The sequence below is a fragment of the Anarhichas minor genome, unplaced genomic scaffold, assembly GCF_050575085.1.
Source record: "Anarhichas minor isolate MPS153535 unplaced genomic scaffold, ASM5057508v1 ptg000040l, whole genome shotgun sequence".
Classification (NCBI taxonomy): Eukaryota; Metazoa; Chordata; class Actinopteri; order Perciformes; family Anarhichadidae; genus Anarhichas; species Anarhichas minor.
Window position 1 is genome coordinate 1673112 of NW_027466486.1, and position 27236 is coordinate 1700347.

The 27236-nt window shown below is 42.4% G+C and overlaps 4 protein-coding genes and 1 long non-coding RNA gene across 7 annotated transcripts in view; 2 read left to right on the forward strand and 3 right to left on the reverse strand.

Moving 5' to 3' along the window:
• ddo (D-aspartate oxidase) overlaps nucleotides 1-6951 on the reverse strand; it is a 10958-nt gene extending 4007 nt beyond the window's left edge. The window contains exons 1-4 of the mRNA XM_076107553.1: nucleotides 6810-6951; nucleotides 6413-6577; nucleotides 5328-5477; nucleotides 15-5196 (exon numbers count right to left, since the gene is read on the reverse strand). The gene's annotated coding sequence lies outside the window, so the exon portion shown is untranslated. The remainder of the gene's footprint in view (nucleotides 1-14; nucleotides 5197-5327; nucleotides 5478-6412; nucleotides 6578-6809) is intronic.
• Nucleotides 1-12590, forward strand: part of zbtb24 (zinc finger and BTB domain containing 24) — a 13594-nt gene extending 1004 nt beyond the window's left edge. The window contains exons 2-9 of one of the 2 annotated variants that reach the window (XR_012958997.1): nucleotides 81-934; nucleotides 1145-1312; nucleotides 1562-1645; nucleotides 1731-1814; nucleotides 1903-1984; nucleotides 2535-3471; nucleotides 4850-4943; nucleotides 5068-12590. Coding sequence is in view for 1 of the 2 variants with exons in the window: in XM_076107548.1 (XP_075963663.1) it covers nucleotides 81-934; nucleotides 1145-1312; nucleotides 1562-1645; nucleotides 1731-1814; nucleotides 1903-1984; nucleotides 2535-3420 (2158 nt within the window). In the remaining variant the exon portion in view is untranslated. Of the gene's footprint in view, nucleotides 1-80; nucleotides 935-1144; nucleotides 1313-1561; nucleotides 1646-1730; nucleotides 1815-1902; nucleotides 1985-2534; nucleotides 4596-4849; nucleotides 4944-5067 lie in introns of those variants that run through there. The other variant, XM_076107548.1, reaches the window with a different exon arrangement.
• Nucleotides 6974-17303, reverse strand: foxo3a (forkhead box O3A). 2 transcript variants are annotated; one of them, XM_076107551.1, is made up of 3 exons: nucleotides 16611-17303; nucleotides 15957-16533; nucleotides 6974-10137 (listed from the first exon to the last, which is right to left on the reverse strand). In XM_076107551.1, the coding sequence occupies exons 2-3, from the start codon at nucleotides 16509-16511 to the stop codon at nucleotides 8818-8820; spliced, it is 1875 nt and encodes a 624-aa protein (XP_075963666.1). In that variant the 5' UTR covers nucleotides 16512-16533; nucleotides 16611-17303; the 3' UTR covers nucleotides 6974-8817. The 2 variants fall into 2 exon arrangements, with proteins under 2 accessions (XP_075963666.1, XP_075963665.1); XM_076107550.1 differs by having other exon boundaries at nucleotides 15957-17302.
• On the forward strand, nucleotides 15426-22249 carry LOC142967920 (uncharacterized). The gene is made up of 2 exons (XR_012958998.1): nucleotides 15426-21037; nucleotides 21139-22249. It is a non-coding gene; the product is annotated as an uncharacterized LOC142967920 (long non-coding RNA).
• On the reverse strand, nucleotides 18460-25924 carry afg1la (AFG1 like ATPase a). Its single transcript, XM_076107552.1, has 13 exons — nucleotides 25789-25924; nucleotides 25400-25605; nucleotides 24570-24621; nucleotides 24387-24488; nucleotides 23126-23256; nucleotides 22897-22996; nucleotides 22089-22147; nucleotides 21925-22007; nucleotides 21758-21828; nucleotides 21550-21650; nucleotides 20443-20583; nucleotides 20257-20367; nucleotides 18460-19259 (listed from the first exon to the last, which is right to left on the reverse strand). Exons 1-13 carry the CDS (start codon nucleotides 25919-25921, stop codon nucleotides 19122-19124), a joined length of 1428 nt encoding a protein of 475 aa, XP_075963667.1. The 5' UTR covers nucleotides 25922-25924; the 3' UTR covers nucleotides 18460-19121.
• Nucleotides 25925-27236: the final 1312 nt, after the last annotated feature.

Below are 27236 nucleotides of genomic sequence, written 5' to 3' on the forward strand. Positions count from 1 at the left end.
ATAGTGTATTGTACCTGTTTCTTTCTCTGTCATATGCACTGTAACCCTGTTTTAATAGACTTTCCTTTCATCGCCTGCAGGAACAGAAGAGATCGTTTCGAGGAGAAGATGTCCCAGAAAGCAGCAGACAGGACCTCCTCACCCATGGCCCTGCATTCAGATTCACACAAGCAGAGCATCCTGAGCAAATTTGACAAGCTCAGGAAAAGGGACCTACTGTGCGACATCACTCTGGTCGTGGAAGACGTGCACTACAAGGCGCACAAAGCCCTGCTGGCAGCAAGCAGCGAGTACTTTTCCCTCATGTTCACGGCAGCAGATCAGATCAGTCAGTCGACCTACCAGCTGGATGGTATGGCAGCCAAGATGTTCGCAGCGGTGCTGGATTTCATCTACAGCGCCCAGGTGTCCGTGGAGGAGAGCGCCACAGAGCAGCTTCTGGCCACGGCTCGTCTGATGGAGGTCCACGACCTCGTCAAGGTGCTCACTCAACTCTCGCGCTCTCCTGCAGCGAGTAGAACTGAGCAGGTAAAGGTTGACACGGCCGTGGCTCCAGATCTGTCCAAATGCAAAAGAGGACGGCCAAAGAAAAATGTGCCTGTGACCGGGTTGGAGGAGGGAAGTGTGACATGCGAGAGCTCAGAGGAGAGACTGGCTGGAAATATGGACCGTGGTGATGTAGTTACAGAGTCGTGTACTAAAAACGATGCCGATTGCAACACAGCAGCCGACCAGAGCCGCAAGAGCAAACGCAAAATCAGGCCACCGGTGAAATACAAGAGCTACAAGGTGAGCAGCGACACAGCAGGAGGGGAAGAGCCTGGGAAGAGAGGCAGGAAAAGGAAATACCCCAACACGGAGCCCCAGTGCGAGGACTGTGGCAAAGTGTTCAAAAACCACCTGTTTTTAAAGATTCACCAGAGGACTCACACAGGTAATCTGCCTCGTGAGTTATGATTCATGGCACAGGACTGAAGACTTTTAAGAAACAAGCTTCCGACTGCAAACATTTCTGTGGACTTGTGTGTTATAGATTGTTAGATCCGTGTTCAATTAGGACCGACTGTGGTTTAATTAACACACAGCGATCACATTAACCTCAGTGCTGCTACTCCTTCACTGTGTTTCATGATTGTTCCCCCAGGAGAGAAGCCTTTTCGGTGCCTGGTTTGTGGAAAGAGTTTTACCCAGAAGCACACTCTGCTGGTGCACCAGCGCATGCACACGGGAGAAAAACCGTTCGTCTGTACCGTCTGCTCCAAAGCGCTGTCCACCAAACACGCCCTACAAGAGCACATGAACCTCCATGAAGGTAATACAAGTATAAAGTCAGTGCTTCATTTGCTATTCTTTGGATTTCACCTTATGTACTGTATATTGTTTTTTATACAGTACGTTTGTGATGTGAAATATATTTGGTCAACACCATTTTTAGAAATTAAATTAATATTGATTGCTCTTTTGAAATTGTTTAATTTTTTCCTATTAAACACCAAATACTGTCCGTGCTTTGTTCTCTGCTGCTCTGCTGTAAATTAATCCTCTTTACCGGCATCCTCAGGAGGAAAATCCTTCAGCTGTGATAAATGTGGGAAGACCTTCACTCAGAAGAGGCAACTTAAAAGCCATTACCGAGTTCATACAGGTGAGAATCTCTTCAACAGCAGCAGGTTCATTTTAAAACAGTCACTCTAACAGCAGAATACTGTGTTCTTTGTTTCTGATTAAAGGCAAATCTTTACCAGAATGTGCTCAGTGTCATCACAAGTTCATGGACACGGCTCAGCTGAAGAAGCACCTGAGAACTCACACAGGTAAAGTCAGACAAGCTATTGAAACTGTTCAGTTGTGTGAAACTGTGATATGTGGAAGCACTTGATGACATCGATGATATCCTCACAGGTGAGAAGCCTTTCACCTGCGAGATCTGTGGGAAGTGTTTCACAGCCAAGAGCACTCTGCAGACTCATATCAGAATACACAGGTGAGAAGTACATTCTGTTTAAAGAGCTTTCATTTATTCATAGTGTGACATCCACTCAAATAAAGGATCTGAATACTCCTTCCTCGTAAAATATATTGTGTTCAAATTCCTACTTAAGTAAAAGTACATAATGTAATATCAGCAAAAAGTACATAATGTAATATCAGCAAAAACGTAATTAAAGTTTAAATAAAGTAAAGATATTTGTAATCTGCCGGAGCAGGTTAGAGGGAGACGTCTCTTAGGGGAAACAACTCTGAAACTTCGAGGTACAACTTGACACTTTTTCAAAAACCGAAAAGTGAACAACTGGTTCAATCTTTAAGAAAGTGTCGAATTTTATAATCGTATTAAATGTTTTTCAATGTAAATCTTCATCTTAAAAGTAACTTAAAACCAAAGCTGTCAAGTAAATGTAGTGGAGTAAAAAGTACAATATTTTATAAAGTGCAAAATATAGATATGATCCATTGTTAATATAAAAAATGTTGAATAAAGCAGCTTTAACATTGTGAACAAACTTGATTCAAATCCAAATGTCCTTTTTCAGAGGAGAGAAGCCGTACGACTGTAACATCTGCAACAAGTCGTTCTCAGACCCCAGCGCGAGACGACGACATGTCGCCTCTCACTCGGGGAAGAAGCCCTTCACTTGCTCCTTCTGCAGCCTCTCGTTTACGCGCCTGGACAATCTGAAAACACACACCAAGTCACACAACAAGGAAAGAGCCGCGACACCCGAAGCATCACCAGATGCAGCGGTAGCGGACGCCGCAGCGCCGCCGCCGCCAGAGGAAGTGCGTAGCATCCTGCAGCTGCAGCAGTACCAGCTGCCCTCCAGCTCTCAACAGGAGATCCAGCTGGTGGTGACGGGAGACGTGGACAACATTAACTTTGTGCCGGGTCAGAACCAGGAGATCAGCATCATCGCCACAGAGGGGGACGCGGCAGACTCGGCCCACCCCAGACTCACCCTCCTCGCCCAGTCGTCGCACCAGAACGTGGCTCTGGTCACTCAGGGCGGCGTGGTGGACCAGAGCCCTCACATTCAGACTCTCAGTATGCTGGAGGGCCAGATGACGCACCAGCCTGAGCAGATGCACGTCATCACCCTGAGTAAAGAGGCGATGGAGCACCTGCAGGCCCATCACGGTCCCCCGCAGCCCCTTCAGATGGCGCAGCGGCCCGTCCAGCAGCTGCAGTTGGTGCACCAGCCGATCCAGCACCTGGCTGTCGCTCAGGACGTCCCGCAGGGGCCGGCGAGCAGGGAGCAGCACGGCCAGGCCATTCACATCAGCAGCCAGAGCAGCCAGCCCATCTCCATCAGCCAGACCAATGAGCAGATCTCCAGCCACCACATCCAGGGACAGACGTTTCAGATCCAGGCTGGGACCGTCTCCTACCTGTACACCACCGGGCTGCCGCAGGAGAGCTGAGTGTGGGCCGAAGCTAGACGGATAATGCTGCTGCCTTACATTAATAATCGGGTAATGGACGAAATTAATGCAAATTCTATTTATTTACATATTCTGTCAACCATTTCCCAAAGCAAACCATCTATTCTTTTCTTCTTGTCAGCACACAGAGACTTTGTTTTATAGTTAAAGTGGGAAAATGTCAACTCAATACGATGGACTGACTCAATAGTGTTTATTTTGAGACATTGTATTTTCAATTGATGATTGTATCATTACTCAATCTTACATGAAGAAAGTGTGACGTGAAACTGAAATATGGATCAAACTGTTTCACTGTTTGGAGGGGAAGACACATGTACAGTATCTGACCGGTGGAGGACATGCTTAAATATAATGGATAATAAAATGCCTTGTTAAATGACAAATGAATATTATATATTAGCTTTGAAAATAACATAAATATGACTAATAAAACTGAACACGTCGGTATGTGTGCGGTCGCCTCATATTTGCGTGACTCTGAGCACCACGGTTGTCTTTTCTTAAATCCTTATGAATTATACTTCACGTCCTCATGACATATTCCACCGAGGTCAAGGAAAAGTGTTTTTTAAAAGACAGGTAATTTATTTACTTTTCGACGATAGTTTGAGACTTTTTTTTTTATGGCTTTTATGACATAATATACTATCTTCTCTCTGAACGGCGTCCTCGTACTCACTCGTCAAACATGACATTTGATCCCGAGGGACAACAAGTCTGATGTGATCTGGTGAAGACGGATCAGTGGGGAAGTTGTGCACAGCAAGGAGAACTCTTAAATTGACCAGGAGACCATCAGTGTTCCTTTAATTTAATTTGATTGTTTTTTTTCCTCTTCAGTATTCTTTGCAGAAAGAGAAAGAAAGATTCTCCTGTAAACAATAACTTTATGTCCTTATGAATTTTTCATACGTTTAAATATTCACAGAAGAGATACGAACGTTTTCTTTGTAATACTGTTGCAGTGATTTCCTCGGTTCAAAAGGGTTTTTGTTCAGTTTCCTTTAAGCTCGTTTGTTGTACTGTAAGCAATCTTATGGTTACATTACACAATATTTTAAGAAATCCCTAATTCTTGTATATATTTGCTGCTTTTCATTTGTCTTATGTGATATTAAACTGGGGTTTTGGACTCTTGACCCAAAATGAAATCAGTGGTGATTGCGCCTTGGGCTTTAGGAAACTGTTCTGACATTTGAGAGAATAATCTGCAGATGAATGAAGATGGTTACTCGCAACCTCACTTTTTCAATTAAATGAAATTATTATAGAGGCACCAATATTTAGGTTTTTGCTGCCTTTGTTGTTTCCTCTCTTACACCTCTGTAGTAGCAGAACATGAGCTGTAAGGAGGATGAGCCACCAGAAGGAAATCTGACATGAGTCTTGTGTTCTTTTTTTAAAGTGCTGGTAAAACGAGACATTGCCACCTTGTTACGAGGATAAAGCTTCTCAATGACGCTGGTGTGGCGGCAGAATCTCCATCTCAGCCTGAGCAGGTATTTGATCTGAGGCAGGTGATACGATCTGTCTGTGTAGAACTGTGGTTAAATGACATTACTCGTGTCTAAATTCTTTTCTACAGCATATTAACACTTCTTTATGATCTGTTGTTTTCTGGAGTGTTTGTAACGTTCTCACCTGGTGTGGAAGTGGAGGCAGACAGTCAGCAGTGTACTCTAAACTCAAGCAACTATCCAGCTCTCTCTGCACGACATCAGCCTGAGACTGAACCGGCAAAGCTTCAGCCACCTGCATCCAGGAGGACGGTTGTTGAGTAAAAATCAAGTACATGTTGATCTTTGAAGCGAGCATAAAATATCATCAAAAGGCTGTAAAGCCTCCAACAACCTAGAAATGAACAAATGATTTTTCTGTCTGACCTGAAGCCCTCTCGGTGCACGTTCTCTCTCCTCGGTGCACGTTCTCTCTCCTCGGTGCACGTTCTCTCTCCTCGGTGCACGTTCTCTCTCCTCGGTGCACGTTCTCTCTCCACACGGAAGAAGGAAACATCTTTTGGAGGCGGAACAGAACTGAAACAAAGCTAGAAATGAATTACACAAAAAACCCGCCAACCCGCAATGAAAGCTATGAAGAAAGACGACATCGTGAAATCTTTATACAAATTAAAAGTTAAATTAATTTGCAATAAAATGCAACACACTTGCAGTTTTTACTACAGCCTTCTGTCTGGTAGGACCAAGCTAATGTTAGCAATGTTTTAGCATTACCCTTGTCGTGGCCACAGAGGCCTTTGTTCAAAGTTAAGGAGTCAACAACAACAACTCATTTTCTGGTGAATATATGACCAAAGTCATGAGGATTCATTTTTCTGGGGACCATGAATGTCTGAACAAAATGACATGACAATCCAATAAGTAGTTAAGATATTTCAGCCTGAACCAAACTGGTGCACCGACCCACCAACGTCTCCCTCCCGAGAGCGAGGGAGGATTTGGAAGCTGCCAATATCAAACGCTGGGTCAACAATTCAGAAAATCAGTTCAGTTTTACACATTTAATTGTAATTATTGTTTTTGATAATCATGTTTTCACTGAGAATAAATCTAAAAAAGTTCCAACTAACTAGCAATCTAGACATATTTCCAGATTTATCTAAAATAATCTGTTTACAATAATAATTTGATGGTTTTCCCACAAAAAAACTAGAGCGTCAGTGTAAGTTGCCTGCTGGACCACAATTGGCTTCCAAACTAGTTGAGACGTCATAAAATAACCCTGAACGTGTGAAACTCTGATTTGAGGTTAGCACAGAGAAACTTTACCCCTTCAGCAGATTAAAAAGAACTCTCCACATACATCGTTCTGCACAGTGAAGCTCAGACATCCATCTAACAAGAAAATTACATTTTTGAGTGGACGAGGGGGCTTTAGGTTCCACCTACCTGGCAACCCAGACAGCAAAACAAACACCAGTAACACACAACCATCACCCGAGCTTCCACACCTGTAGCATCTGGACGGCACCGCTTCTTGAGCAAATCCATTCTCCTCAATTTCCACCCGGAGTGCTGAGAGTTGACGCGACAGATCTGCCTCCATCTGCCCCACTGTGACAGAGGACACTACTCTGTACACGTCACACATGGCTCAGGATCAACACGCCTAGGAACTGGGGAATCCAAACATTTAGACTTTCTTAAATCCTGCCAAACCTCTGCCTCCTCATGCTGACTGCATTTGATCTGTAGAGGGCTCCAACGTTACACTGGAGTCCTGTTTGTTAGACTATGATGTCAATGATGTTTGGCTTTGTTGATACTTACCACGTCAACAGAATGTTTTAAATATACAACACATACTGCAAATATTTGAAAATGCACCAGTTGTTGAGCAGCACCTACCTCAACAATCATTCCTCTTGGATACAGTGTGTGATTGGCTCTTAGCTCATGAGGTGATTACCCAATAGCAAATCGCCTCCTTGGTGCCTGCAGAGTCAAATCTGCAGCTGTGCAATTCCTCTGGAGACGGAAATAAAACAAAGGCAGATCAAACCAACTCCAGATTGTCAGTGGTTCTTTAAGCTTTATTTACATGCACCATCTCTGATACAGCCAAGATAGGAAGTGGAATTACAACTGGCAATGTCAACTTGGTGTCGCTTCTGTTTCTGTAGGAGCAATAGGAATAAAAGGAGTTTGAATATTGGCAGTGAGAGTTACTCAAGGTTAATGTCAAAGAAAAAGAAAAGGAGCTTCGAGTTGGTATAAAATCACCCATGTGAAGCTAGAAAAATGATATTTGGAAGCACCCTTGTGCAGAATTTGTGTAAAAACAAAAAAAAAAAAGGGGGGGGGAATTCTATATTTCTGTGACATTTGGATTTTCTCAACTCAAGACGACGACACCATTTTAGGCACAAATTGCCATTTGTGGCGGTCAAAATGTTGAATAAACCATTAAAACAAAAGTGCTGTTACACAGCTCTACCACACCTCGTGTGAAAAAAAAAGCACAAAATATGTACATATGGAAATTAAAATAAATAAATTCAGTGAGTTTCCAGCTGATATAGATGTAAACAAAAACAAAAAAGTTCATCCTGCCATTCCTACAAAGCTGTGCTGATGATTATAGCACTGTATATCTTCCTATTTCCACTTCATTAAATGCAGAAATATTTTGGCAATATATAAATAATGTGGTTGTTTCTTTCTCAAATGGCAAAATGGTTCTAAGATACTACGCAGCCTCCTCTTATAGAGGTGGAAACACTATTTGACCCCAGCACCTGCTATAGTGCTGATAACAGAGGGGAGGCTACTGATGCTGCTCCATCTGCAGCCACTCCCTATCCTCTTATTTATAGCACCAACAACTCCTTCAAATGAACAAACACCAAAATATCTTAGTTGAGTGCCGTCGAGTCTCTAACGGTGGTTATTTTCAATCCAAATAGTCGTACGTGTTCGCTAATGTAAATGGTGTCAACTAGAGCTACATCATGTTTCCTACCAAACACGGTCCTTAATTCTGTCCTAAACTCTGTACTGAGCAGTGCTTCCAATATTGCAGTAAGTGGAAGAGGAGGAGGAGGAGGGAGGGAAGATGGTGAAAAGGGATCTGCAGCAGAAACACCATTTTATCAAGACTTCAGTAACGCACCTCTTCAGAAGGAACAGAATTCACAGTTATGTCACTAAAATCACGGGGTTAAATAAACATTACGTACGAAAACCACACAATGTAGATCAGTTCACATCTTGAACACATATTAACCTCTACAGATTGATATTTGGTGACTCTGTGCATCAATGGAAGGGGGGGGGGCATTAACATTTAGCCTCTCAAAGAAACATTAAAATAGAAATAAAAAAAGCTAGTCAAGTATCCTCCACTGGAACGTAATAATGTAACATTCTCTGCAGCTTTTTCTGTAAACAGGCCGTCACTCACAACAGGCTGACAGCTGGTTTGGCAAAAATGTTTCAGGTTTAGGTATGAAAGGGTGCGAGAGATGAGAGAAAGCAGGGTGAAAACAGAATTCATCTTCAGTTCCATGTACCACTTTGTGATACTGCATGAGTGATTCCCTGAGACTAACACGAGTAGATGCTTTTCATATAGTTTTAACAAAATGTCCTGTACTTCAAGTCAGTGCTGTTGTTCACAGCGCCCAGGCATTGATCTTTTTAAAAGATTTTTTTTCCCCTCCACTGTGAAGACACCATTGTGTGTCTCGGACACTTATAATACGGTACCAAACTGAATGCCTCACGTTAAAAATAATGGGGGGGAAAAATACTACATGAATACCCTTTTACATAGTTTCTTCCCTCTAGTTGCCTGACGCAGGACAATGAACCCTAATTTACATTTTCCCGACTTCTTTGTTTTTAAACCCCATGCTCAGCTCTGACTGAGCTCCTCAGCCCAGCTGTGAGGGGACGTGTTTTTCGAGCTGGAGAAGCTTCCTGAATTTCTGTTGGCGTTCTGGGCAGCGGTGAGGCGAGAGTCGAAGCTGAGGTCCAGGCAGTCTGCGTCCATCAGTTCATTGCGGATGATGGAGTCCATGTCGCAGTCGAGACTGCCGTTGAACACGTCGAGGTCCAGGTCGGCGGAAAAGCGATCCTGGCCGGACAAACCAGAGCCGAGCTGCATAGAGTCGTTCTTGCTGGGAGACCTCAGGAGCGGCTGCTTGGCGTCGGCGGCGTCTTTGTCAGAGGTTGACAAGCCAGCTTGCCAACCAGGCACTGAGGAGCTTTGGGCCTCACCCACGCTGGTGTGGTTCACCGACGTGTGGTCTTTGCGGAGCAGCATGGCGTTTCGCCGGGAGTTCTGCAGGGCGATGGCGGTGCTGGCCTGCGACATCAGCGGGTCAGACTGGGTGAGCATGACGTTGCTGTGGCTGTGGGGGTCCAGGTTGAGCAGGTCCTGCAGGGTCTGGTGGTCGCTGAAGTGCGAGATGCAGGAGAAGGTGGTCTGCTTGTTCTCCTGGATGGTCTGCATGGGCGACTGCCGCAGGCTCGTGATGGACGGCGGGCTAAAAAGAGGGTTCGGCACATAGCTGCCAGCGGGGCTACCCAGACTGCTCCCCGAGCAGTTGAAGGTAAACACTGAGCTGCCCTGCCCGTTGTCGCCGTTCTCTTCCTCTCCAGGAGGAGGCTGCTGGGATGCCGTCAGGCTGATATTGTCTAAAAGGTCGTCCATGAGGTTGTCAGAGAGCCCGTCGTTGAGGTTCATGGTACCTGCCAGGTCAGAGAGCCCTGTGGGCCCCGTGGACGGGGACATGCTGCTGGGGCTGGAGTACAGCATCGGGGAGAGGGGCGAGTTGTCATCGGGCACCTCGTCCAGCTCCAGGTTGGCAAGGATCGGGGACAGACGGCCGCTGAGTGTGCTGGCGTTGGAATTGGTCCGGGAGCGGAAGTCTGTCCAGGCGTCCAGCTCGTCGCTGCTGCGGGAGGTGGGACTCCCCGTCCATTTGGAGAGGCTGGAGGAGCTCTCCGAGCTGCCTTCTTGAGCTGCCTGCAGCGAGGCTTTCTTCTTGGTGGCCCGTCCTCGGGCTCCTTTGATGTACTTGCTGTTATCCATCGATACGGCTCGTCGTCGGGGAGCTTTGCCTCCTTTCCCACCTTCTGGGTTGACCATCCACCAGGAGCTCTTCCCCGTTCCTTCATTCTGGACTTTCACAAAACGACTATGGAGGGACAGATTGTGTCGGATGGAATTCTGCAATAAAAACAAATTAAAACAATTAAATGCACATTCTTCCAGTAGAGCTAGTCAGAGCTGATGGAAACTAGAGTCAAATTCCATGTGTGCCTAAACATACTTGGTCACTAAAGCGGATTCTGATATTTAAATTATACATCCCGACAATACAAAACCAACGGGGAGCAGAACAATCAGTTTTGTCAACAAGTCAACAGTTTAGCCACATTTTATGAATTTTATTTGGAGGTAAAACGGAGAGAGAGGGGACCTGAATAATGATCCCCGTTCAGGATAATGTCGTATGCTCACAACTAGGGAAAGTACAGTTAGTCAAAGTTGAAAGAGGAAGTTGGTCTGTGATTGAATTGAAAGTCAATTTCATAACTTTTGGAAACAGTAGCTGTCAAAACAATCTGATCACAAGTTTACCGAGTTGTTCTGGAACCACACAAGCTTCCTCAGCAGATGGATTCTGCACAGTGGTCATGGCTTTGTGGATGTTTGAGTTTGAATACTCAAACATCCCATTTTTAAGCCAACATGAACAAGAAGTTCAGAAAATGTAACATCTGCTGAGGAAGATCATGCGACACACTTGAAAGCTCCAGAAGAGCTACTGAATGGACCTCGTGGTGTTTAGAGAATATAGTCATTTTACATCATCGCCTTTGTTTTCGCTACCAAATAACGGACTTTTTTGTGTCAATACCAACATGTTCCCAGAATTCAACAAATAACTTTGTGAGTACAATTATATTAATAACACAGACAAGATGAAGAAAACTACAACTATGAGACTAAAGGTGTAATAAACCGGAATTATCCTTCAAGAGATAACTGGGCTCTCTGTGGGGCTGTCCGTCTGTAGGTCTATGAAGTTTGTGATGAAAGAAGATGACAAATTATTTGGGGTCCTAAGAAAGAAATTGAGGGGTCACCAGATGTTTATGAGACACAAAAGTAAGTATTTTTTTGTATCTTGTGAAATACTGGATATTTTCAACTCTTCAAGCCTCTAAAAATCCTTCAAATGAAACAGTCAGTGAAGGACAAACCCTCGCTCACAACCGACACGACTTTATTTTGAGGGGTCACAAAGCAAAAAAAGTTGGCAACCTTTGCCCTGGAGGTAGAAAATGAAGACTTTGAAAATCCAACACCGTCGGCGTCCCGCAACGGAAAACTCAAGGTTTTCAGTACAAACCATTACAACCAAGTACTGTGAACAATACTGCAGTGACTTCCTCTTTGCACCTCACACTGTGACCCATTTCTGGCTCTAAAACGTCCACAGGATTTCCCCGGAGATGTTCCCGACCACGTACAAAATTAAACAGCTGGAGCCTGCTGCCGACCGCACCAAGTCACACTGCAGTAGCAGAAGAAGAAATCTCTGCAGTCCAAAGGCCAAGTTCACCGGGAGAGGGTCCAGCATAATGCTCTTAAGCTTGAATTAACTTGAGTAAACCGAGGTCCTATTTAAAACCATCTCCAGAAGATTAAACTAATCAAACACTAAAGAAGCTCAACCTACACAAGGCTGACCCAACGTTTACCATGTGGATCCTATAAAAGCAGCTGTGAGGGAAGTTTCCCTCCAGCTTTGTGACTACTGAGAGATCACAGAGGAGCGTTGGCTGCAGTTCTCCTCTCAACGCAATGAGTCAATGACCCACTGAAAACTTCCAGCAAAGCTCGCTCTCAAGCCAATTAAAGGATCAAGTCAACGGGCCAACACTTTCATCACTTACAACATGTGACACAGAAATAAAACTTCAGGTACTACATTGCTCTTTTCTGTCTTATTTCCACCCTCCAGAAGTTAGCTGGACAGGGCTGGTGACTTTTGCTGACCACTCAGAATTACCCAAAGATCTCCTCATCAGCTTAAAGTGCCGACCTAAAAGAAGAAGGCAGCGTGTTTCTGTATTTTTACGCCGGTCCATTTTTCGACTTCCTGACACAAGTGGCACTGAGCCACAAGAACATTTGTTCCTACTGAAGATCGTTCAACATTTTGGGAAATACTTTTTGTCGATAGTTATACAAGTAGATTGATACCACTCTTTTGTCTCTACGGCACAAAGACTAGAACCCCCCCCCCCCAGTTTAACTAGCTAAACAAACCGGCTATTGGTAGTTTTCCCGCCGAACATTGTTGTGGGGATTGTTTACGTGCTGCTGAGTATTTACAGCAGCAGGATGGTGGATTGTCATACGTGTATAACCTGAAGGCTGGTTTAAATGAAAAGATGATAAATCTTTGATTGTTTGATAATGAGTGCCAAGAAGATGAAGAGAGCGCAGCAGTTAAAACACAGAGGGAGCAACTCAAGAGTGTGCAGACTTTGTTTTATTTCCTTCGTGTTATATTCGCCTGCACCTGTGACTAAATAGAATATGGATATTTTTAGTGATTTTTACTTTTCTCCGGAGGCGGATGAATAAATTACCCTCATGGAGGAATCTTTCTCGGGTGGTTTTCCTTTTTTAAGTTGGCTGAAAATCTGCTTTAATGTCCATAAAACAACAAGATTATATGAACAATTTAGGAAAACCCAAACTGCTGCTGCAAAGAGACAACTTTTAACCCCATTGGAATGCTGAGGACACACCTCTGACACAAAATGGACTGATTCCACCAACAACAGTGTTGTTGTGATCAAAGGAAACTATAGAGGACAACATGAGGTCATAATTCCACTATTCTAAATATATACCAAGTGTGTACTTTGATGCACAACTGTCTGCACAAAATACTTTGAAACAAATTGGGTCATTTTACGCCATGTGCTTGTGAGGCAGCCAAACACTTCCCATGTTCCTGACGATTATTAACACCAAAATATTTCTCATAATACATTTTAAAATAAAACTTAAAATCATCCTATACAGGGAAGAAGAAGAGCATGTGTTTGCCTCCTCCTCCTCCATTTGTATATCTACGATAGCTGATTGCCTTGTGTGTCTTTACACGACCACACTATGGTCTTTGTTATGAGTTCACTTCTATAATTATGGTTGACAGCCGTCCCTCAGAACATGCACACTTTTAACATCACTTTGCCGATCGTCAAGTTCTAGATTTGGCATCAAAGCAAAGTTGCAGTTTCTCTCAAACTGGCAAATTTCCTAACGCGACAGGTGAAAAAGTAAACCGGAATGAATCAATCCAGCACAACGGAGGGATGCGTCCCCATTTTCAGCAGGATTTGAGTGACAAGTTCTAATCAAAATGAGAAAGAGTAATCATGTTCATGGATGTTTTCTTTAAGAACCGCCTCCCACGATACCGAATGTCACATGTGTCAACTGAGCCTGAACAGCTCCGGTCTGTAAATGCTCAAGTTGACAGACTTTATCTTTTAGAAAGAAGTCATTAGGAACACAGTTGACACAATAAAAGCACCACCTGTCCTGTTCAGTCTCATGAAATCCAATACAATGGCCCTGCAATAAACAAATAAACCTCTGTGACACTTTGATTCTGGTTGAGCTTGTCCAGAGGGTTTTCATTCAACTCTGTGGTCTTTCATTAGGCCGTAACTTGTAGTGTTGCTGTGTTAGATAGTATTACGTTGCAGCCGGTGGAGGAAATAGCAGATACACTTTGCAATACAACACCGTACAGAACAATAAAACACAATCTACAACATCAAAAATGTCCATAGAAGTCAATCGACTCTCTGATGCAAAATGTTATAAGCGGCACAAAGGCTGTTATCTATTACAGGAATGCTGAATGTTGTTGTGCTACACAGGGGATGCTATTCTTGTGTCCACCCCTCCTGTATACAGGTAGTTAATGTTTGCTGTGGATACACAAACACAACAGTCCTGCAATGTTCTGGATGTGTGAGATGTAAAAAGCTAAAGCTGCCAGGTCTGCCTCTGAACAGAACGATCCAGTGGATGTTATTGCACCTTTAAAGCTCCAGCGACGCGCTACGTTTTCCGAATGCTGCACAGGTAGATACAGTAGGAGCCATGCAGCGCTTAAAAAAAAAAAAAGAAGATAAATCACAAAGTGCAACTCCTGCCTGCCCCTCCCCCATGCAGTCACAGCAGCTCTGCAGCACCCTTTGAGCAGAGCGGGGACTGGAGCAATGCCAGTTTAGCCGGAGCCAGATCCAAAGAGAAACACTGAGCTTCTCTCACACTGCTACACATTGACCTACATAATTTATAGTCAGCTGATTGATTCTTGTGTGCGGGCCACGTGGAAAAAAAAGACAGTGTGGCACACAGCAGGGGGGGGGGGGGGGGGGGGGGGGTCGAGCCTCCGGCTGCTCGTCTGTGTGTATATGTTGTTTGGATTCACAACAGCGAGGAGATTTAACCTCGTGTTGGAGCTGCACACAAAGGTTGTCGTTGCGTCTGGCGTGGAGAAGTGTGACAGGTCATGAATTTACGACCTCTCGGTCCCGACCATCAACACCACTGGAGGACTTTCTTTTTTTGTGCTTTTTGCACACAGCCTCTCATGCAGATGACCACCCTTTTAGGCTGATTGCTGAATGTCACAGCTACAAAGCATCTCACAGGAAATGCTGATGTCAGCACTTCTTCTGAAACCCTAACATTAACCCTTTCCTCTGCGAGAACAATTTCTGCCCCTGAAAACACAAATAGAACACAAACAGACAAGGTCTTAAGATTTAGTTTCTGCACAAAATAACAAAGAGTCCACTAAATTAAATACCACCAATGGTTCCAATGACACGTGTTTTTGTTTGTACAGCTGATCAACTTAAGATTCTTCTGACTGTTACGTCCCACAGTGCTTCTTTGTTTTTGTAAAACGGTGTGTATTACTGAGAGTTTAAATAAAGAAAAGATTATGGGTAAAAAGGCAAACAGTTAACCATCAACCACCTCCAACACTTGCTTCATTTATGCAGATGCACGCATGATGTAGATCCCTGGAGGTCATGTATTCACTCAAACGCTTCCTGTGATACAGGTTTCTATCTGCCAAATGAATATGCAGATTATGCAGTCAAACGTAACAAGCATGCAAAACATGAATGAAACCTGACCTCCACTAATCTCGCGTATTAACTAACCAGCTGATGCTGTGCAGATTAATCAGTTATTAGCATCAATGCACGGCTTATATTTTGTTGTTCCCATCAACACGTTGCATCATCATGTTGAGCTTTAAAGCACAATCTTGACCGTTGCTGTGATTTATCCACTAAGAAACTTGCAGGAAATCGGCCTGCATCCCACAGTTGTGCAGGATTACGGACCTATTTCCAGAGTTTTGCAACCCCCCCCCCCCCCCCCCCCCTCCCCTCCAACTAAATCCTGCAAAGCTCAAAGCTTTCATCAGACTTGATTCCATGACAGATGAATTGGTTTTCCAGGCCGAACTAATCCTTGAAATCAAACAGAAGCTGGGCCCCGCTGGAGCTTGTAAGAAGCCCCTGTGCTGCAGTGTGTCTGAAAGTGAAATCAACTTTGCATTGCCTGTTTTGAGTCTCGACTTTCATACCCACTGCCCTCATTAGTGCGCGCTCTGATTTGGTTTTAGGCGCAGAACTAATAGTGCGTGTCGTTTGATGCACACACTATTACAACTGTACCTTTACATTTTGACTGCAACTCGGCTCATTTTACACCATGTGCTTGTCAGGCAGTCACACATCCCCCTGCTGCTTATTTATATGCCTTATAATAAACCTAAAATCATCCTTGGTGTCTGCACATAACCTGTGTTTGCACCCTCCTCCTCCCTCTCTACATTAACCATGGCTGCATGCTCTATGTGTCTTTACATGACCACAGAGTGGTCTTTGTTATGATGTCAGCACCAGCATGTCACTGCTCACCTTCCAGCCAGCAGAGCTATTGCTGTCGCCTTTGTCCTTGAAATATGGCACAGACCTCACCATCCAGTCATAGATTTGGGACAAGGTCAGCCTTTTCTCTGGGGAGCTCTCGATGGCTTGCGTAATGAGGTCTGCATAGGAGTAGTTGCCCCAGGCGTTCCTGCGGGCGGAGGACTTCCTCAGCTGCTGGGAGGCAGAGCCGCCCAGAGCCGCGGCGGGGGTCTGCGCCGAGGAAGGCGAACCATCGGCGGCCTCCTCCCTGCAGGGGCCGCGCTGGTCCTCCACAGGGTGGGAGACGGAACTGCTGGGAGACGAGCGCGACTTAACACCACCGCTGGCTTTCTGAGCATCGCCGCTCTCCGCGCCGCAACCCTCGTGCTCATCATCCTCTTCTTCGGGGATTACGTCAGTGTCATTTGTTCCGGGCTTGTCCGCGCCAGACTCCGGACGGGGCAGGGGCCAAGTGCAGGACCGTGGCCGCTTCTGGGGCTCGAAATCCGGATCTATCTCAACGTTGGAGGGGGACTCGTCTCTGTGGCGCAGCGCCTCAGCCATGTTAATCGCAATATCTCGGTCGCTGCACAAAGGGTTATAAATTCACTCGGGTCGCATTCCATCAATATTGCGTGCAGGCTTCAGAGACCGTTTATTTACCTATGCACAGTATGCAAATGTCCAGCCCGCAGCCCAGTCCCAGCACGTGTCTGTCTCTCTGTCCTCCCGCAAGGCGTCTATCCGCAGCACACAGGAGCTGATCGGGCTGACCAGCGTTAACAGAACATCGCCTTTCCTCGCGCACAGCCCACACCCTGGCCAGCATGCATTGCAATTTCGCGAAATGCGAGGTTAAAGATGGGAAGAGTCGGCGGAGAGTCTTCCTTCACACGCGCCCGCGTCCTGCGCCGCGATACTGCAAACGTGCATACCAGAGAAAATGGAAAATGACTTCGCCTAATGCCACCACACCAGCGTTATCAGTCCGCACACAGCTGCCATCTTGACCGTTTCCCTTCGCAAATTCTTTATCATCCGCGCAGAGAGCTGCCAGTCCGCCTGTTCAGTGCGCTGCTGTCCAGAGACCATCGAGGCGGTGATTGCTTTCACGAGGCCCTGCAGCTTTCTTTAAAAAAAAAAAAAAAAAGGGAGGGGACAGTGGGGGCTACTGGAGAAATGTGTCGTGGCTCAAATCCACCCTAGCTACAAAAACATAACGATGCATCGCCGCTGTTCATCTGTGGCATGTTGAACAGACCTGCACGGTGTCCTCGGTGTGGCCAGCAGCCTGCAAACGTTCATTCAATCTGCTGCAGCTGCTGCACACGAGTCCGAGAGAAGGAAAGCCTCACGAGCCTGCCCCCCTCCTCCTCCTCCTCCTCCTCCTGGACGGCACTGGAGTTAAAGTGACAGTATGGAGACGTCCGCAGGCCAGTGACATCACTCACTCACTCACTCACACGCGCACGTGTGTTTGTGTCAGTGCGCGCGCGCGTTTATATGACCAGAGGATTTTTTTTTTTAAGACGACAGTAAAGCTGAAGTAGTCTCCTGTTATTTGTCTTAAATAATAAATTAATGAAGTAGAAGAAAACATTAGTCTGGAATATTATTGCTGCTACAAGATTAAAGTTGCAACCAAGACCATAACCAGTATGTTTAAAAAAAACACTGAGGACATTCAGTTTGTATAATAAAAGTTCTAAAAATGTTTAAAATCATTTCTAATAATTTCTTTTTTAATTATAATTTTTTTTAAATCAAATGTATCTCACACAGCTCGTTTCAAAGGACACCCCACATTACCAGGAGTAAAACTATAGTGGATCAATTCTGCACCTTATATATATATATATGTATCTATTGATCTGTTAAATCTTTAAAATAATAATCTACACATAATGAAATCTTCCTTTAAAATGATCCACCTTGAGTTATTTATTATTTTTACTGTGGGATGTGTGCTGTATACCAGGCTGCTAAACCCACAATAATACAATACCTACTGCCCTGGTTGCAACATAAATAATACGGTAACTTTTAAAATATGAATAAAAAGTACAAATGTCATAAATGGCAATTGTTGTGAACTGCAAATCCTATTTATATTTAACTATCTGATTTTCTGTTAATAGTATTTGGGCTAAATAAACAAAATGAATTTAACCAAACAGAGTACTTTGAGTAGCAGTTAACCTCACGGACACAGTGGAGTGTTTCGTTGTTGCAAGTTAAAATAAATACATTATAATTCACAGTTGAAGGCAGCTATATCCTCCAACACAAACGGCTTTAAAAAGTCTTAAGATTTTCTTTCTGCACAAACTAACGCAGATTCCACTAAATGAAATACCACCAACTGTCTGTCGGTTTCAACAACACTTTGTTTGTAGAGCGGATAAACTTTCCCGTCCCACACTGCTTCTTTGTTTCTGTGTGTATTTATGACTAAATAAAACAAATTCATGAAAGAAGGCAGTTAAACATCAACCAACTCCAACACTTAAACCGTTGTTTGCTTCATTTATGAAGATGGAAACATAATATAGAGACCTGGAAGTCAAGTATGCACTAAAACACTTCCTGTGACACATGTTCTGTTTCCTTTTAAACCACCAAATGAAAACGTCAAACGTTATTGTTCAGAGTATCATGTGAAATATTCTTCACGAGCACCGTCCACATAAATCATCAGAAATAAACACGGCTTTTAATCTCATGAATCAATCTGCTGCCACTGTATTCAGGCTTGCAGAAGAATCATAAACAACTCATTGAGATGCTTTATATTTTCAAAAGAGACCGGATTAATATGTCCCTTAAATCTTCATAAAAGTCCTTTGGGAATCCATTTCCAGAAGCTGTCCAGCTCTTTCCCACAGATTTATAAAAGTAAATACAATTGGACCACTATATAAATAAAAAGTTAAAAGCAATATGACACCCTAAAGTTTATATTAAAACTGATCCGGAAAGTGCAATGGCGCAATAAAGTCATAAAAGGCCTTAAGATTTCAATAAATATCCCCTGTACCAACATTTGCACACATACTGTTGAGCGGTCCCGCTGGGTTTGTGCTGGAGAAGATGAGTAGGAGTAGTGTTCTCTGTTTTTCAGAGAGGAGTACAGTTTATGGAGGTTGCGTAACACGGTCCACTTTTCAAAAAACGTTACACCTGTGATTTAGCGCTTCGGTCTCCTTCCAACCAATATTCTTCTGTCTGCATCTCTGTGAGGCGAGACACGGTCCTCTGGAAGGCAAACATCTCCTCCTCTCCACTGAAGATGGACAGACTGCTGGCTTCATCCTGTTGAACAATTCAATAGTTTAGTGGAACTCCAGATGCTGAGTTCTTGTGGCGATGTGCACTTCCTCAACTCAATCAAATGGCTTTTTATTAGCTAACACAGGACAGAAAAATCCCTTTAAATGCAGTCGTTACACAAATATTAGTTATTTATCTTTACATTTAAAATCTTCCCTTGATATGTTTCTGATTCTGAAGAAACATTTCATTTAAAAAAAAGAAATGTTTTGTGGGACATTTTATTCCTTTATTAGAGTGTTAGCAGAAAGACAACAGGAAATGCGGGAGAGAGATATGCAACAAAGGTCGGCAAGTGGACCCTCAACATTTAATTTGAACTATTATTTACAGCTGAAATTAAAAAATTGAAAACGTAATAAACGTATATACGCTAGAAACCATCCTTTTGAAAAACAAAGTACCAGCATCATGAAACAAGTTAATATGAGGCAATCGTTGCGCTACAGTATCAACAAAATGGCGCTTGCTAGTATAAAAGTTATATTTTTATTCCTGTTTGTTTGTTTATTAGTTATTTAGCAGAATATCCCCAAAATTTAAGAGATTTCAATGACATTTGGTGTAAAGGAAAATCTGTGGATTCCTGGTTTACGCAACGTTGACAGATATTTTGGAACATTTCTCTTTTTCAATACATTCTCTTTAAATAATCTGACCCATGTAGCCCACTATTGTTCATCACTACGTATACTCTAATGCCAAAACAAAACTAGATGCAGTATAGAAATGACTGATTTCCATTATTAAAGTCGTACATTTAGAGGACGGCTTACTTGATTTGAGATTGAATAAGTAAAGGCTGAAGTAGTGCTTAAGACGGTTTTTCACTGACTAACTTCAGCTTTGTGTTTTAATCTCCGTTCACTGACGGCCGACGGCCTCAGCCGGATTAATCATCTACTTTACGACTAAAGGTCCACACCCAACATGAAAGAAAACGGGTTTAGTTTCGAACACAGAGTCGGCGCTCTCTCACCCTCTTCAGCCCCAGATCGTCCATCAGAATGTGGCTCTCGTCATGACCGTGCTCACCATGGTGTACAAAAATATCATCCAGTGGATGATCGGCAAGAATCACCACCCGCACCTGAAACGAGACACACTTATTATAAAACAAATAGCTGCGGTTTGGTGTTTCAGTGAAGGTAAATAAGCGCTTCACCTTGTGGTCGTAGAGGGCATCCACGAGCGTTATGAGCCGCCTGGCTTGAGATTTCTTGTTCAGCGTCAGCAGAGGAATGTGTCGGATGAAGACGGTGTCGAACAGCCTGGATATCTCCAGGTAGTCACTGGCCCCTACAGGCTGAAACATTTACATTCAATGTTTTAAAGCCACACTTTGTCTGAAGATGCTTGTTTACTAGAAACCTGTAGCTTTACGTCTTTGTGTTTATTTGTCCATTTCTTTGGATTGCTTCAGCCGCCAAAGAGTCAATCATTTAAAAACAGGAACTGTTCAAACCAGTTTAAAATTCAGGTTTCAAAAGACACCAAATAGGCTGAAATACAAGGAAAGGTGTAGAAAGTCATAAACCTGGATTTTTCTATTTTATGCAACAGTGCCTCAGTTAAATTGTTTCTGTTATTAAATCTCATACAGGGCTATCATGATATATCGACACTACCATATAGTGTGGAGTTTTGACTCTGAGGCAGACAGAGATAATGCTTTTTAAACGACTCCTTAAAAAGGCATAAAGATGGATTACACAGAATGTCGTAGCAATCCAGCTCTGATGCAGAAAAGACAGACATTTGTAAGTTTTCACCATCGATCTGAAATTCCTGGCAAAACCTTAATGGTTTGTCCATTATGAACGCTGCTTTGATTCTCATGTTCACATGCCTTTCTTTGAAGAAGAAGAAGAAGATGAAGAAGAAGAAGATGGGGCTTTTCATGCATTTAACCGATCGTGGAGAGAGACAGGAAATGTGGGGGAAGAGAGAGAAGAGGAATGACATGCAGCCAGCAGGGAATCCAAACAGACATTCACTGCTCAAGGCATCTGCTCCTCTGTGGTAGGCCTCCTAGCCACTCAGCTATCAGGTCGCCCAGCATGCAACTCAATATTTAATAATGGACATTCAAAACAACAGCAATGAGCAAAAACTTGATTGGTCTGATAAAAAAAATGCAAAACCAAGAAACAAATTGTGATAAACTAACATCATTGTAGCGTTTATCCACTGAAAGACTTCAAAAGAAGTCAAGACTGATGCACATCGCATAATATGTATATTAAAGAACACAAACGTCTGAGAGACTTACTCTATCACACAGCTCCTCAAACGTGCAGTCTGCAATGGTCCCACATGCTTTGTTCAGACGCACTTTCCTGTTGTTAACATTCAGAACTCTTGGTCGTGTTACTGTGGAGAGAAACGGCATACAAGTACATCAAGAGTGTACTTTCTGCGGTAATACAAAATACAGTGATTACACTTCAGCTGTAGACTTCAGTCATACGTCCACTTACTGTCATTTTGCTTAAAAGCCAGCTCGTCAAACATCTTGTCCAGCGTTGCTTCTCCATCAGGCTCACTGGAGCTGCAGTAAATGTAACATTAAAAACACAAAACATGCAGACAACAGATCAAACCATAGCTGACATCGACTGACTGTTTTACTTGATGGATTTCTCACAGGAAGTAGAGTTTTCCAGCAGATGGTTTGTTCCTTCTGCGGTAATCTATCCCAGAATCCAGGCGGAGAGTTTGGCAATAATTCTGCATGTGAGAGACAAACAATTAACAACAGGTACATTTATATTAAAAAGAAATAAATGTGATTTATGTCTGCTTTCTTACCTGCAACACGGCAATAAACGGCACGAAGTTGACTCTCTGCAGCCCGTTTTTATACAAGTCTGAGGGGAACGAGTGGGACTTTAAAACAAAGACGCGCCTGCCAAATGTTGTAGTTGTCTCATTAAAAAGAAAACATTGTCAACAATCTTGAATACTTAAAAGGGACTGTTTCATTTATTAAGTTATTAAAACATGTGCATTGAAAATGGTGTGTAGGAGTGCACAACGTTAGATTTTAAATCTTAAGGAGTTAACTGTATCCAGTCAAAGTTGTGTGAACATGCTAAGGACATCCGAAGGAATCTGGAAGCACACTAAGTCAGTCTGAGGTAACAAGGACACACGTGGTGTATTGACATACTGACTTACAGCACAATTTCCCGACGATAGACTCCTTTCACATTGACAGTAGACGAGTATGCCCTTCTGGGGGTTTTTCTGGCATTTCATTTTCGGCATTTTTTTACGATGTTTACTTTTTTTTTTTCTTATATATGTAACTTATTCAGTCTCTTTTCCAAAAGCTCAAACCAGAGATGGCGGCACAATGGACAGACCGACAGAAGACGGATTTAATGAGTTGTAGTTCGCTGCTGGAGCCGATAAATACTTCTGACTAATGCAGAGTCATGTGTTCCAAGAAGGAAGGCTGAATGTAACCTTTCCCACTCAAACAAAAGCCAGATGTTGGTGGGTGTACGTGAGCTTTTTTTGTCCAGTGGGAAACGGGCTAAAGTCCAGCAGCAAGAAGAGTTTCTGAAGGTATTTGGCCGGACAGAAAACATATTCCGGATCTGTTGTTACTTACCTTCAGGGGGACGATTAGAAGTGGCCACAACAACAACACCGTTCAGAAACAGATTCTCAAAGAGCTGCTTGAGAATCATGGCATCGGCGATATCAGTCACCTGAAATGTGTGTAGCAAATAAATGGACTTTGGGTAAAGCAATGGAAATACACTGTTGAGGTAAAAGGTTACATTCATAAAACAAATACTGTGGGACTCCTTTAAATGTCTCCGTCCTGTAGAAATTACCTGAAACTCATCAAAGCACAGGAGACAAGCTTCCTCGCTGATCTCCTCTGCAATTGGAGCAATGGGGTCGTAGGATTTGGCCATTTTACCTGCTTTCCTCTTTGGCATGCTCTGTTTCAGTCGATGGATCCCTAAAAAAAATTAAATAAGAGAGCAAAAATGAGTCTTCTTGACTCGCCCGGGTGAGCACAAGTACAAATGAATACACACGGAGGCTCGAACCTGCTGAGCTAAAGCTCACAGGAAGTGGAAAACACAAACCACCACTTTTGAACAAAATGTAACGTCTGTACTTTTTAGTTTGGAGAGAAACTGAAGTTGTTAAAGTGGTGTAATGAATTTATATATTTTTACAATAACAACAGAGTGAGAGTTAGTTATATATTTTTAAAGTTACTTTTTCCTTTCTAAAAGAATAACACTCGAGACTTTTACTGGACCCATTTAGAGTGCTTTGTCAGCAGCATGGATATATATATAAGCAATGCTATAAATGTAACAAAACCAACATGTGGCGGCAAAAACAGGAAATATAAGCAAAGTTCAGCAACCACAGCCAGCGCTGACTTGCTCTGCAGACTTTGAATGTAGCGAGTTGAGAAGAATTCATCTCACACCAGCAAAGACATGTCACCTGAAACTCTGAGGATGAGATGCCGACAGTGCATAGCACAGTGTGGAGGCTTGATTTCCTTACTGGTAACACAGGTTACATATGAAGTTAAAGCTGATGGTAATATATATGTAAAATACACCAAAATCATTTTCAACTTGTGGCATCAAACACAAACATTTTAATAAGGAAGCACAGCGTCACATCAAGCTGCACTGAGCTGCTGATTCAGTCGGTTGTCTGTAACCGCTGACAGCTGATTTAATTCATAAATTCACGATGAATGAATACAAGCAGTCCAAAGGACAGCGTCACCCTTTGGTGGCAGCCATTTATAAAGCAGGATGTCAGCTGGATTCAAATAAACCTCTATTCATGCTAAATGTCATGTTTGAAAAGCTGCCCAAGGATGACAGGAATAAAGAAACAAGGTGCGTGGGTTGATAGTTCCTCTCCTCATAAAAACAAAAGCCATCGACACCAAATGATTACAAAGATACAAGACATGTGTTTATGGAAATCTGGTTCACTGGTTCAGGTTTTGTGGCTTCACTCAAAAGCTTGAAGAATAGTTTGCCCCCTTGTGGCTGTTAGGAGCAGATAAAGTCAACTATTACAATGATGAATATTATCATTAAGAGTACTCACTTTTATGCACGTCCAACATGAAGCCGTGGAAATGAACCCTCTTTTTCTTTTCAGTCTCAACGTATGAATAGAACATGTCCATCACCATAGTTTTTCCTGTGCCTGAAACAAAACATAGAGCATGTGACTTAAGGGGGAAAAAAACATGTAACACTTTTTATATATTATGCCAATCTCTCTTACCAACATCACCGTAGATATAGTAACCTTTTGGAGCCTTCGGTTTTGGGAAAAACTGAAAGAAAAAAAACAAGAAGCAGGTTCTGGTGTTACAAATAGAAACCCAAATAAATAAATGTCTAAAGCAGACACCTCATTATCTTGAATAATAAAGCAAATTAAAGAAACGTGTACAGGATTCATATCTAAGTAAGTGAGTTTAGTAAACCAACAAGTTTAAAGTTCTTAATTTGTCACATGCACAACAATTCCAGAGAAGCAGTCGATGGGAATCAAGATGTACAAATATGTATGGAAACAATATCACAAAATAGATATAATATAGGAATGAAATAGAATATAATAAAATACAATAACATGTCAAATATAGTACTGTGATAGACTGGTACTGTTTCTGAAACTTAGAAGGTTGGGCAGTTCTGTAATAACTGCATATGGACAGGTAACAACAGGATGTAGACAGGTAATGCACTTAAACATATATATACGATTGTGAAGGTATATATAAGCTTAACCACAGGTAGTAAAATAAAGATTAAGATATATAATATAAAGATAAAAAGTAGTAAAGAAAACTGATACTGAGGTTGAACTTTCAAAGACCCCTTTTTTAAATTCAGAGGCAATAGATACAGGTAAATAAAAAGGTAAATAAAGGAAGAACCAACGTTATGTGTGTTTGTTTAGCTTCAGTGCTCCGTGGCATAGATAGATGTGCATGTCTCTATAACTCTAACTAAATCATTTTGCCAACCAAGGCACATTATTAATCAGTAAGAGAATGAAAACATCAGTAATCATTGGGGTGTTTCTCTCCCCCCCCCGTCCTCTACCTTGGAGAAGAAAGACATCTGTGTGTTGTTGTATCCTCGGAGTGTTTTGTGGAGCTGATCCAGGGTCTGCATCACCGCTTTCTGGTGCTCATCCTCCCGCAGTGACCCGTCTCTGATCAGCCCGTTGTAATGATCCAGGGGGCCACGGAACCCGGCGGGTCTCGCACCGCTCTCCTCCGCTGTCTGTTGAGCTTCCACCGAGTAACCTTTATTAAAACCATAACAACAAACATTAGCTAGATAGCTAGATAGCTACCAGGTTAACTTTAAGGGAAGGTATCATAGAAAAGATGTATTAAAAGTACACTAGAGCTAGGTCGAAACTCGACTACCGGCTAACTCTTCCAACTCTATCACTATCAACACAACTCACCAAAAACTCGTCTCACCTCGTCTGCAGACGTCTGTCACAGATTTTAGCAGCTGTCTGGAGGAATATTGTTTTGTCAAAACACAACTAAAGCCCAGCAAAGCTGAGGGTGACATCTTTACAGACAGCGGTATGTAGCAGCACACCGCCATCTTGGATTCAAATTTCTTCAACGTAACTTTATTAACAAACATATAAAAAACAGAAGCGTGCATCCCCGTCGGCCAGCAGGGGGCGACATTTCATTCAGTCCAAAGACTAAGATCCTAGATTTTCTGAGGATATTTATGATATTAACACATAGACTTCGAGCTTTGGGAATTGTTACAGGCATATATTTTTTTACTATTTCGTTATACAAAAAAAATAGACTAAATAATCTATAAAAATAATCATTAGTTGCTGTAGCTTAATTCCAAACCCAACACACACACTACACCTGATCTGGCATAATATAGATATATGACTATACCCACTAGTGTGGTAGCATCTACTGAAATACCCAAGTATGAAGAGGGAAATTATTCTCCCATGGTGTTAATTTAGGCTAAATGTGGAACACATACACCTGTGTCCAAGTCATGAAACACCTAAAATGACCTATTGTGTTTCGTGTGGCAGTAATAGGGATTGCAGAGAAACTGCACATATTAAAATCACTGAAATGAAAATACAATGTTAACACGCTGTTTTTTTTCAGCCCTAGCATTATTATCTGCTGTAATATCAGATCACTAACGTTTAAATAATATATCTATAGTTGCAACTAACCATATATATTTTTCATTATCGATTAATCTGCAATTATTTTCTTGATTTATCGTTTTGTTAAAAAAATGAAAAATAGTGATTAATGCCTCTTACAATTTCTTACAGCTCAGGATTTGTTGGTAAAACAAGGTTTTGTTCTACCAACAGCACAAAACCCAAATATATTCAGTTTATTATTGTGTATGACATAGAAAAGCATCAAATCCTCACATCTGAGAAGCATTTGTTTAATTTATGCTTTAAAAAATTACTTTAACATTGTTGGTCAATTTTAATAATTAATGAATCTACAAATAGTTTCAGCTCTCATATTTTTATCTCCAGTTTTAATAATATATCTAGAGGACACAACTAATTATATATTTTTTCCTTAATGATTATGCTGATTATTTTCTTGATATTTCGCATATAAAATAGTGAGAAAATAGCTCAAGGTTCATGTCCTCAGCTATCTTGTAGATATATATATATATTTAGTAACCTATCACCAAAGACAAAGATCAGCATCAACTCTTTACATTTAGGAGTCAAATATTTGGCATTCATGCTTAAAAAAGTAAAAAAATAATCATTCAATTATCAAAACAGTTGCAGATTATTTTTGTCTTGATCGATTAATTGCTAACAGTTGAAGCTCTAAATATATTGCTGCACTAATATTCGACAGATTGAAAACCGCTGCAGAAAATATCATTA